The sequence below is a fragment of the Pinus tabuliformis genome, chromosome 9 (genome assembly GCF_031772625.1).
Source record: "Pinus tabuliformis cultivar Carrire ecotype Pingquan chromosome 9, CPIR1, whole genome shotgun sequence".
Taxonomy (NCBI): domain Eukaryota; kingdom Viridiplantae; phylum Streptophyta; class Pinopsida; order Pinales; family Pinaceae; genus Pinus; species Pinus tabuliformis.
Window position 1 is genome coordinate 1742572677 of NC_142307.1, and position 13171 is coordinate 1742585847.

Genomic DNA, 13171 nt, shown 5'->3' on the forward strand with positions numbered 1-13171 from the left:
CCACAGAGCTTTTAGGGATAATGGGGGATGTAGCTACTTCAGTGGTTTCTCGGGTAGTCTTCTTCTTTAATGGAGTTATAATATCTTCAAAATAAATACCACGAGTTGTGATTGGATTAGTTTCAATAGTCGTCAAAAGAGATTTTGTTTTGTCATCTTAAATGTTCTCTTCAAAGAAGGTGAAGCTTAATCTTCAAATCACGAGGAGGTTGAGTTAAATCCTCCCGACAACGGCGCCAAAAGATGTTACCTCAAAATTTAGCAGGTTTGGTGAGGGAAGCTCACAAGATAGAACTAGACTAAGTGACAACACTATGAGGTGTGGCCCATTGTCACCATAGCCACTACAACACTATGAGGTGTGGCCCACTATCACCATAGTCATTACAACACTTTGAGGTGTGGCCCACTGTCACCATAGCCACTACCTCTTGCTCTTTAGTGGACTTTCACCACAAGGGAGGCTTCCTTATGTTAGGTCACCTAAAGGATATATCAAATCCAAGGGTTAGAGGTGACAAGGATAGGCTTAGGAGAGATACTCTACTTAAGAACAGGGTTCAGCTCGCTTAATATGGCAATGTGCATTCTCCAAGAGGCCTAATTAGGGCACAAAGTAACCTAAGGTTTAAGAATAGGCAAGGTTAATAGGCTTGTCTAGGATCACAAGGCCAATTCGAGGCTTGAAATAGATGAATATGATCAATTTGTGGCACAAGAAGCCTTCAGAAAGCCCCAAGTTGAAGCCTAGGGCTTCGCTAGGGCAAAATTACCTAGGGAAAAGGACATCAATCCTAAAATGGAAAAATTAGCCATGGGAAATGGTTGATTTTGAGGCAATGACCTCACAACCAAATGTTGAATCCCTTCACAAGGAAACACAATCAACCCTAGTTGAAATTAAACCCTAACCCTAGCATAGTGGCTTTCCTTAAGAGGCCAAATATTAAATTTAGGGGAGAAAAGTGTGAGTTAGAGATATTTTTTGGTGTAATCAACAATGTGAATAAGGCTAGCACCTTGACCTTGGGTGATGGAGTCTAAGGGAGGTCTACTTAAGAGAAAAGACTAAACCCTAGCAAGGAGTAAGGGATAAGAAACCCTAATTTCAAACCCTAGCTATCATTGTATGAGGGAGCAAAGTCAATGAGGAGAGCTAGTCATAAAGATTCACTCATGGGATTGTCACACAAATTCTACAAGGGTAATGCATACAATACCATTGCTAAGATTCCATAGAAAAAATCAATAATAACTAGCACATAGAAACCCTAGACAATAACCATTCCATGCAATAGCCATAAAATAAATTCCAATACAAAGAGAACTTACAAGATAGATGCATGAACTAATCCTTTATTGCTCCAAAATGACATCTCCAAAACCAAAGAATAGCTCCATAAGCAAAAACTCCACAATAGATCACATCTCCACAAGATACAAGACAAATTTCAGCTAGGTCGAAATCTCTAAGAGGGTCGAATTGATCCACAAGTGATGATCCAAATGAAATGAGAATAACCTCTACTTATATGAGGTTTACCTCAAGTAATTTAGCCTAATGAAGCCCCTAATAACAAGTTTGACATGAAATGAACTTGGGTTACAAGCCAACCCACTAGCTAATGACAAAGTAGACCATAATTGCCCACACGTGTGAGTCGTAGCCTCTCTAAATGTTGACATCATGCCCAATTAGGGCTCCAAATGCCATGCCAAGGTGTGTTGAGGTGTCCAAATGTGTGAAAGTGCCTGGATGATCCAAAATTTGAGGGATTGTCCTCAAATCCTCCTCTGGGGTCCCAAGTGTAGCTGGGGTACCATCAAGTGGTCTCCATGGGTCTCCAACTGTCAAATAATGTCTCATCCTCTCTAGTGTTAGGGCTTCCTCAAGTGCAACAAGCCCTCCCTAGTCTCTCAATGAGAGACCATCTTCATCTAGGCTTTGAATCAACTTTTTCCTGTCAAGTTGTATCAAGGCCAACCTAGGGGCACACTAGATCCAGTGGTGTCATCATGAAGAATCCTAAAATCTAGGTCAAAGTTGACCAACGTTTTGGTACCTGAAGGTACTATGGGACATGTAAGACCTGCACATGCTATTATGAGGCTCCAGTCTCTCAACAGTGCATTTGCTTTGGCCATGTACTTCTCTGAAAAGCCTAGCTACCTGTGGACCCTCGAGGCCTAGGCTATTGTGTACAACCTGACAAAAACAACATGGACTCAAGTGAAAGCAACAATCCATCAGAGACTAGGATCATATGTGCATCTAAGTGGACCCTATGTTACTTGGGAGCGAGAGCGGAAGCGGGGAGCGGGAGCGGGAGCGACCATTTTCAGAAGCTCCCGGTTTGGGAGCGAATCCCGGAGCAATTTTTTAAAAATATATATATTTTTTATATTTTTTAATTTTTGATACATATATGTCAACAAAAACATGTAGAATGATGAATTAGATATAAAAAACATAAAAAAGCATAGATTGAACCATATAACAACAATCATCTAGAAGTTATAATCTTCATCAACCACATCCGCAAGTTAGTAACATAGTAACATACAACATATTGAGTCTCATGATTCATCAATCTTAAAGTTTCAAGCTTTCAAAATTCAATATATAACATTTATCATCATTGATCACCAAAGTTGTACTTGTAAGCTAAGTGTAACCATTACAACAAATAATATCTAACATGAAATGAAATGTTATAAAATGAAACGAAATGAAACAACTTTCAACTTTCATGAAGCATCATATTCATAATTCATTACTAATGAGTTATAATTGCCAACTTCAAACTTAAATTGTCATATATTGTTTAAAAAAATATCATAATAAATATGAAAGAGTCAATAGTTATAAAAGCTACTAGAAACTAGAGAAGAGAAGTAAATCTATTATCTATTTCTTATGCTTGGGCGTCTTGCCACCACGAGAAATGTCTAATTTTTTAGTCTTGTTGCAAAATCAGGATCTTTGTCATTAATATCACCCTCCAAGCATTAATATGCAGAGGTATCTTTGTCATTACCTTTGTATCTGTATAGGGATCTTTGTCATTAATATCACCCTCTAAAGCATTAACATAAGATAGAAAAAGCATAGCATGTCAAGTCAAGATTTTGTTTGAGTGATGCGTACATTTTTAGAAGGGTCATGATAGAGGAGTTCGACAACCAATGTCACTAACATCAAGGTACATAGAGGGATTGGTACTCTTGATTAAATATGAGTTCCATACCCTAATACATGACAAAATTCAATGGAAACATTGCAATCCCCCAATCCTGAAATCCTGAAAAACTGATAAGTCTGCTGGATTTTGAATGAAATCTAAAATTCTACTTTCTCCATATGAAATCCAATGAGGACGAAACCACTCTCAAACATCCTGAGTCATTTCATGGTAATGTTAAAAATTTAAGTAAAAGGATGAAAATGAAAATTAAAGAAAATGTCACTTTTACTTTAAGAATTTAACATTACCATGAATAGCATATCAATACTAGGGCCTAGACTTGATCATTAAGTTGCCCCACTCAAAAACTATTTGTTTCTTTCAAAAAAAATTCATTTCGAACATTACTACAAAAAAAAAAAATGCAAAAAAGGCAAAACGCTCCCGAAAAGGCAGGGAGCGAAATTTTTTTTAGGGAGCGCGCTCCCGACCCGCTCCCGCCCGGAGCGCGGATCGGGAGCGGGAGCGAGGGGGGGAGGGGGGGCGCTCCCCCGCAACACTGAGTGGACCAAACTTGAATGTTAAGGGCATGTTAATACTTCAAACAAGGATCACCTTTTGATATCTAACTAGACCAAGTCCCGTAAAGGTGTTCCCTACCTTGGTAGAGGTGGCTAATGGCCAACCCTATTAGGTGCTTCCAACCCTCAAGGGGAAGTGACAGTTCCAAGGTCAACCCCTCAATCAATAGGTGTTGGTGTAAATAATGTGGTAATGAGGGGAAGAAAGCCTCATGGCCAAGTGCCATGGTCAAAGGAATCAGCTAATGGGCGTGTCCACATCCTAAGTGTATGAATGTAAAGGAGGGAGCAATCATGGAGGCATGAGTTACCTGCTCAACCTGATTTTTCCACCCCTTTTGTTTGTCTTTTACTTCTTCTTGATTATTCCTTGTATTACCGCATATAGATCAAGGGTTAGAGCTTACTCTTTATGATATAGCAATTTTATTACCTCTTAAGATGAGTCGGTTCATTGCTCATCAGGGTTGGGACATGCAAGGGTTCATTTTTTATGTAATGGAGCATCATGTGCTCAAGAACAAAGGGATAGAAATATGAGGAAGAGAGAGCTCATGCTAGGCTTTTGCCCACTTGCTGATCTTTATGTCTCGGCCATCTTTTGCATTTTGATTTTCTTTCTTTTGTTTTGTTGTGGCCATGATATGCTTTTTCTATTTTTTTAGCTACATCAACTTTCAAGGCAAAGTTCCCTCCCCCCTCGAGGAATGTGAACATATCAGTGCCAAATCCCAAAGAACTAATGACAAGTTGGACAGAAGAATGGGGTAAGATATGGAGCTTGTAAAGTGTGATGGAAAATGGCAAGTATGGTATAAGGTTAAACGAACAAGCTATCTCAATCATGGTTTTCCAAGTAGTGTCCCTCCTATAACCCTAAGGGGTTTTAAGGGAAGTCCCAATAGACTAGCACTAAATATTAACCCCCCTAGTAAGATGAGAGAACAAAATTACAATCAAGATTGGTCAAACTCCCAGATCACCCCTTTATCCATACTAAATGCCCAAAACAAACAAGTATAAGCACCTAATTGCAACATGATCAAAGTACCTTTTCAATAGCAGCCCACCTTCATCCAAGTGTAAATGCTAAATGGTGAGAGGCACATGGTTGATGCAAATGGCATATCATCGTCAAATAGTGGCTGGTAGGGGTTGCTAATTAGTTTAGGAGAAAAAATTTCTCCTACGGGGTTACCCATTTTGGTGGGCAATAGAACCTATAGAAGAACACATAGGGTGCATCTTCTATATTTAATTTGTCCACTCACAAAAAAGATATCTAGGATTTTACAAGAGAAAAAAAAATCACCCCTTTCTCCAATCAATTTTCATCTTCTTTAAAAATTTCCCTAGAACTCCATTAGCCCTTGTAGGATTAGGCACTAACCAAGGTTGTGTTGATAAAAAAACATTAAAACTTAAATATTTTTCTCTTCTTACCTCTCCTACACTTTTTAAGGCAAGTTGCTCGAGGTTTTTAGGGTTGATTTTCCATAGAGTTGAGCTTGAGTGGATGCTTGTGGATGAAATTCCAAGGTTTTCCTCAATAAACCGTTTAAACGCCAAATCTAGTATTTATTAAGGTGTGACCTCCCTAATTAGGGCTAACATCATCTTTTCCAAGGTCCTTTGTGTCATTGAAACCCTAGTCATTAGCCAAGATTCAACTTGAAGCCTATTAGAGGATTCCCATATTCCTTTGTTGACTAATCTATTGAGGGAATCCTTTCTTTCACTTCTACATATCTAGATACTCCTTATCATTGCTTATCAATAAACCCTAACCTGTACTAGTCCTTAGCTAATCTAGGGTTAGAATACTTGTTCCTTTATAAAGAAGATTTGAGTCTATTTTGGCTTTAAGGTATCTTTTCCTAGGCCATTCATATCACCTTAAGCCCTCTATTTAGAATACCCTTATAGGTGAATACAGGGAAGCCTCCCTTGTGGTGAAATTCCACTAAATATCAAAAGGAAGGTTTCTAAGGTGATAGTGGCAACCTTTCCTCATTGTTGTCATAGGGCCTAGCCCTCACCTAATGAGTCCCATCACCAGGCCTGCTAGATTTGCAGCAACAGTGATCAACCAAAATCTCAAATATCCAAAATATCTCGTTGTCTTGGCTAGTGTAAAGAAGAAAATAATCATTGCTAAAATAAGAACAGATTCTCATGAGCTCCATGGTGAAACTGGGCATTAGTCAATTGAAAATTCACAAAACACCATGGTTTCAAAAAATCTATCACCTTTGTGATGCTAGGAGGGTTGAAGATGAAAAGTACTTTCTCTTAGATTGTCCAACTTATACTCACCTTAGATCTAGATTTCAAATATTTGTCACACAACCAACCTTCTTGACCTTTTAACTCAACAAAACTATAGTGATTTTGGAACACTTCTTTTAATGCTTTTCAAGCATAAAAACAAAATTCTAAGAGAATTCCAAGCAATCTCTTACCTTCTAGTTCCAATAGACCATTTGGTCTTAGTGGACATCAAACATCATCATCAAATAAAAATAAAATGATCACTAGAGGGTGGGTGTTAGAATAGATAATTTCGATCTTTTAGAGAGAAGCGTAAAAACTGAAGTGGCTTGTTTGCTCTAAAAGAAATAAGGAAAGCTATACAGTTATACACATGCAAGAAAATGTAAAATAATTTAAAGGCTTTTTTAGGATAGAACAACTTCTTATAGGAAAAGCCAAGGATCTACTTTTATCTTAAGTGAAGAATTTGGAAACAATCATGTGTTATATATATGTATCTTGTTCAACAGAAATTTACTCTTGTGCAACTGGATTGAACAAAAATAAGAGTGGTCGATGCAAAGTTGGAGGAATTCAAAGAAGAAACCAGAAAGATCTGGCAAAACTTTCAAAAAATAACAGGGTAATGTGAACTTGAATACATCTACGAAACTTGTTGCTGAGGAGAATTGAAAGATTCGCAGGACAAGGCAAATGGATACAGCAACTACCTTCTTCAGTTACCTATTTGGAAACACATACGTATTATGAAAATCACTCTCTGCAAGTTGCTCAGACAAATCTAACATGATGGGTAAAAGCAGATTTGGAGGAGCTCAAAGAAGAAACTAAAAGATCAAGCAGACCCTATGAAGAAATAACAGAAGAATGTAAAATGAATACATCTAGAAGATGGACTGTTCAGGAATATCAAAAGATTCAGTGGCTAAGGAAAATGGAGACAGCAACTAACTTCTTCAGTATCCCCTTCTTCATATCTTGATTTTCTGTTCCTCTTTGGGTGTTTTTGTGATCTTTATGCTACTATTTAAAATCTGTTTATATAGCTCATATAGAAACTTCCTAATTTAATAGCTTTCTAGGCATTATTGTAATCTCTGAAATCAGATTTTCTGGCCTCTCTAAGAGGCTCATTGTTGCATACCATCACCTACGTATTTTATATATTTAGTCTAATAAGATCTTGTTGCCTTGTTTTTTTTTCAAAACCCAAAAGGGAAGTCATAGGAACTTAAATAGTAGCAAAAGAAACATCAAATCCATGTTCTAGGCAAAATGACATTAAACTCAATCCTAACACTGACATGAAAGGTGGAATGCAAAGGAAATAATTTCAATCACCTTAACATTGAAACCTAGTCTGTCCAAGTCAATTATTTGGGCATGGTCAACCTGCACGTAAAGAAAGTTTAATAAATAATACCTTCTCTCTGTTGTAATTAACGATTACTTATAGATGAACATCTTTATCTTGTCCCAAACTGTCAATGATACATAGACTATCAGTAAATAAGGCTTTACCTTTGTAATTTTCTACAAATGCACATTTTTACGATATCTAAAGCTATAGGCATCAGATATAATACATAATTCATTTCATCACAATCACGTACAAAAATTCATTTATTGGGCAGGAAGGGTGTTTCCAAAATAAGTACCTTAATCGATACAAAATGTTGTACAATCAATTTTGTGTCTTCTGCATGATCTCTGTTCATATGGGACTGCTTCAAATAGCAGATAAATCAGTTTCCAAACAGCTTAGCCATAAATCAAATGTTCAAATAATCATGATATACTGTCAATTAGAAATTACCGCTACAGGGATTGAAAACTGGGATATTGGATCAACTTTTGCCTTTTTATATTCTTCCCCGGTGAACTCTGCATGGATTAAAAGATTAAATTTGAAAGCTGGTGCATATCTCATGCACTAAGAAGCACATTACTATGTTGCAATGAAAATGGTAAGAAAATGTATGTGTGCAAAATAAGAATACCATTTCATTCTTATCAAAATAATTGCAAGGTACTTTACATAATGGATGAAGTGCAGGCATGAAAAACAAACATGTATGTCCCATATGCCAAAATATATTAACAAATTCCAATATACTTCTATAGGAACAAAGTCATCATATGAAAGAAAATGTTAGGTACATAGTTGGAAAATGTGCACTTACCTCCTGATCCTAGCATGGCTGTTGCAACACCAGAAACATATCTTACACACTTTGGTTCAATACGCACAAACTGGAAATCCCCAAAGTCAACCTTGAATTGAAATATTATCGTCTCAGAAACCAACAAAGATATAAAACATACCAACCAAAATCCAATCAAGCAATCATCGACAGGTATTAAAAGATAACTGGCATGTACACTAATGGCAGAAAGAATACAGCAACTCACCCAAAATGCTTCTGGATGCTTTCTTAAGTAAGATGCCCGGCTTGCTTCCCGTTCATTTTCTGGAACCTAAATGAACAAGTGACCATTTAAATGATCCACCTCCATACACATGCCATGTTCAAACTGTCACCAAAATGAAATATAGAATTCACACCACACGACAGTCCCCTGAGGTTAATTCCAAAGCCAAGGGCAATGAAATTTACTGAAGACAGAAAAGCTTCAAACTGATGAGGGATACCTACCATACAGGTAGCTTGGACATGCAGCAAATATAATTTCAAAAGAGTTGGCAAGTGACCCAAAACCATAGTGACAAAACGTTCATTTTCTGGAAACTAAATGAACAAATGACAATTTAAATGTTCTACCTCCATAGACGTCATTCTCAAATTGTCATCAAAATGAAATACATAATTCACACCACATGACAGTCCCCTGACATTAATCCGAAATGCAAGGACAATGACATTCACTAAAGACAGAAAAGGCTTGAAAAGCTTCAAACTGATGAGGGACACCAACCATACAGGTAGCTCGGAAAAGCAACACATATAATTTCAAAAAAATGGCGTATGACAAAAAAACATAGTTACAACATACAAATATAGAAGAGGTTTTACCTGACAAACAAGCACCCTTAAATTAAAGTCCAAAAGATTGGTATTAGCATATGGGCAACTAGGGTGGAGGCCAATGTCACCTCACCAACCCTCTTCCTACTTTATGTTGGCTCTTCTCCAACTCAAAAAGGTAGCCACCCTAAGGTGAGATTGCTAATGTTTAGGCATAGATATCCACCACCTGTGGGTGACACCCATAGGAGAAATGTTTCTCCTAGATTGTCTTCAGCCAGCAACCAGCAGCCCCTTGCAGCCACCAGATAGCTCGATGTGCCACCATCTCCACCACTTGAGCCAGCCATTATGTGCCCTCGCCCATCTTTTATGATCATATGTTTGAAGTTGGGCCTTCCAACCCCAAAGGTATGGCTTTCATTATGTAGTTGGGTATTTTTTCTTACTTATCTTGGACACCTTTGGGCATGAATTAGGGGGGGGATTTGGCAGAAATAATGGGCTTGGTTTGTACTCTTGTCTGTGAAGATTCGAGAATCCCACCTAAATCTACTACTGCAACGACTGATTAAACTTCTCCTATTTGTTAATAACTAAAACAAATTATTTACTGTTTCCTATAGAAAATATCGAAGCTAATACAACTACAGCCTTCACTTAATTAATTAATTTTCCCAAAACAAGAACAGAACAATAGAGAAAGAGACACACAAGTGACATAGTATTTTTTGGACAAATGTCCCCGGAAAAATCCAATGTCGTAAAACCAGTGCAACAGATCTGACGGTTTTTAATATTATGTATAAGTATTCTGAATACAACTTTGGACGCCCTCCCAGCAATCCAGTTATAGAGAAAATCACTTGGCAAGAAAGATTGGTGAGATTACCTCACTCAACATTGTTGATCCCGGCCGATTCGGCAGCTCAACTGTGAGTTCCTCGGCTACTTCTACGCTGCCCCTGCGTGGGCCTGTGTCAACCTCTGAGTCACTACGTCAGCTCAACTGTGAATCGATCTGCCTTCAGGAGCCTTTTCCAGCCCTCCCAGCTCAGAAACGTCGGCTCCTTCAGCAAATTCAGACCTTTGCACTACACTGTGTGGGGTCTGCATGAGCCCTTCCTATCTCTGCGTCAACCTCTCTGCCCTCTGTGTTGCCTCCTCTATGTGTCTCTCTACCTCTCTACTGAGTATTCTTGGCTCCGGAGAAGATCTTCCAGCCAAAACTCTCTCTACCCCTCTCTACAACAGCTCACTATCGAAATTCCCCCAGCAGTTGCTCTGCCTCAGAAAATCGAACTTCTCAACTCTCTGTGTGTTTTCCAAATGACCCTCAAGCCTCCTTAAATAGTCTTTTCGTTGACATTCAACGGCCCAGATTAGAAGCTAATCAATGGCTAAGATCATTTCTGCTTGATCCTCATCTTCTTTTAGAAGTTACACCCACAGTTAGATTAATACCCATTAATTATTTTAATTTCCTAAGTTTAGACTTAGGGTCCTATTAAAAATAATTAATTATTTTAATAAAATAGTCTCCAGGTGGAATTTCCCAAAACGCTTTATGGGTTTTTTGGAATACATGTGCCCAAGCCTCCCTACAAAATTTGAGACTTAGAGAACATTTGATGATACCAGAAATCAACACTCCCTCTTAACGACGAATGTGCTCTCGTAATGCAACCTGCTGAAGCATCACTCTGTTATGTGAAATCTCCCTTTGCGTTGCTGATGTCTGACATGCTATCCACCAACCATTGCGCAAATGTTGCATTTGTACCATTGTTGACCTTGCCATTGACAACACTGCATCCGTATTGTAACTCCCTCTGAAATTTTGCATTCGTGCAACTACTGGCACTGCCACTGCACTGCAAACTGCTGCTGCTACTGCATCAACAACGAAAAAACATCCCAAATTACTGAACTAACTATCTTCAATATGATACCATGTGAATGTTGGAGCCAGATTGCTGCTAGTCTCTATGTTGACCCTCTGAATCTACTGCGTTGTTGCTGACTACTGCTCTGTACCATCTACATTACTGCCAACTCTGCTCTATGTTGTTCAATCTTTGGCGCTCTCTATGTTGTTCAGTCTTTGGTGCTCCTAGCCACTGCAACTGTCTCTCCGACACTCCTCGACACCATCTGACACTAGTCCATCCTGCTACTTCTGATCTGGGCTCTCGTAGCAAGGAATTGATCCAAGAGGTGGGCTCCTCAAGGATCCTGCCCATCTGTAGCTCTTTCGAACTACAGCTCCAAATTAGCCCACCTCCCTCTTGGAGGTATCTCGGCTGTCATGGCGAACTCCTCCTCGATCTTCGCGGGTGCAGCCTTTGGATCGTGCTTCTCATCTTTGTCCTTCTTCCTGAGAGGACACTGAGTTGCGTAGTGACCCATCTCACCACACCTGAAGCACTTTATCTTCGAGACGTCCTTCTTACGTCTCTGTTGCTTCTACTGCCCCTTCGATGCAAGAGCTGCATTATACTCCTCCTTGGGCTTCGACCCACTGTTGCTGCTTTCGTCAAGCTTATGTTGAAATTTCTAAGTCTAACCCATTAGAAATCCCTACTGCATCTCCTAGCTTAAATTCTCCTACTTGTTTATTACATTAACAAGTTATTTATCAATATAAATACTGAAAAATAAACACGGATGCGGCCTTAACTCATATACAGATCAGCAACTGAAATACGGAGACAAACACACAACGGACATCGTTATTTTTGGACAATTGTCCCCGGAAAAACCCAATGCGGGAAAACCGGTGCAGCAGTTCAAAGGGTTTTATTATTATGTAGATTCTTGAGTACAACTAGGGTGTCGAAATGGCTAACCCAATAGAGATTGTTACACGGCAGTAATACCTCTTCTCAGAGACAGATATTCAGCTAATATACCCCATGAAAATCCTTCTGGCGCTTCCTCTCAGCTCTGTGTCAGCCTTGCTAGCCTCAGCGTCACTCCTGAAGCCCTTGCATCAGCCTTCTAGCTCTGTGTCAGCTCTCTGTTTTTTGCGTCACACACGCAAGCCCCTCAGCCTCTGCACAGTCTCTAGCTGCCTCTGTGTAGCTTCTGCTGCCTCTGCGTAGCTCTAGCTGCCTCTGCGTCAGCCTCTTTGGTCACTGCGCTGACCCTCAGGCACTATCTCTGCCTCTCTGCTATGTACTCACTACCCCTCGCTGCAACATATCACTTGTTCGAATTTTCTCAGCAAGCCCCACTCCAGAAAATCGAACTGACTGATCAATCTTAGTGTATCTCCAACTGACCCTCAAGCCTCCTCTTATACTTTTCCTGTTGAGTCTTCAACGGTCGAGATTAAGTCTCTAATTAACGACTAAGATTAGATTTGGCTTGATCCATGTCATTTAGAACCTTCTCACCCAGTTTTATATTAATACCCATTAATATTTTAATTTTCCTAAGTTTAGACTTAGGAACTCCATTAACAATATTAATTATTTTAATATCTCTCTGACCAGGTGGAATTTCCCCAAACCATTTTTGGGTCTTGGAAATCTTGTGTGCCTTAGCCTCTCCGCCAATTTTCATGGCTAAACGACATCCGATGCTACCACAAATCAACACTCCCTCTTAACGAGGAACGTGCTCTAGCAATGTTCCACTACTGAACAGCACATTGATCCTTCCGCCCCAGTACTTGTGTTGATGCTTGGCCTGCTGCCCAACATCCACTGCACTGTTGCTTCCTGTACTGCTACCCATGACACTACCACTGCCATTGCTACATCTGTACTGCAGCTCCCTCTCAAGTTTCAACATGCTACCCATGCTGCCCATAGCACTGCCACTGCTAACTGCTGCATTGCAACTCAATTACCGAGAAGTAAGTAACTGATCTACCCAACTTCTGACATCCTTGTTAGTCCGAAAGCCTCCTGATGCTGAAGCTACCTCTGCTGCTATCCTGTGTTCCCTCTGCTGCCTCTGCGTTGCTGCAATCACCTTTGTGCCTCTCGCACTGTTGCAATCTCTATTGTGCCTCTCGCACTACTACAAACACCTTTGTGCCTCTCGCACTGCTGCAACCCCTACTGTGTTGCTACAAACCTCTGCACTCTAGCACTGCCTTGTTTCTCCATCACATCTTGCTTCACCCGACCTCTAT

General features: G+C 39.5%; 1 protein-coding gene across 1 annotated transcript in view; it reads right to left on the reverse strand.

Moving 5' to 3' along the window:
- Positions 1–13171, reverse strand: part of LOC149155680 (non-canonical heme oxygenase HOZ, chloroplastic-like) — a 244687-nt gene that overhangs the window by 56714 nt on the left and 174802 nt on the right. The window contains exons 6-10 of the mRNA XM_089445922.1: positions 8453–8518; positions 8224–8314; positions 7857–7924; positions 7699–7764; positions 7382–7432 (exon numbers count right to left, since the gene is read on the reverse strand). Coding sequence (XP_089302048.1) covers positions 7382–7432; positions 7699–7764; positions 7857–7924; positions 8224–8314; positions 8453–8518 — 342 coding nt within the window. The remainder of the gene's footprint in view (positions 1–7381; positions 7433–7698; positions 7765–7856; positions 7925–8223; positions 8315–8452; positions 8519–13171) is intronic.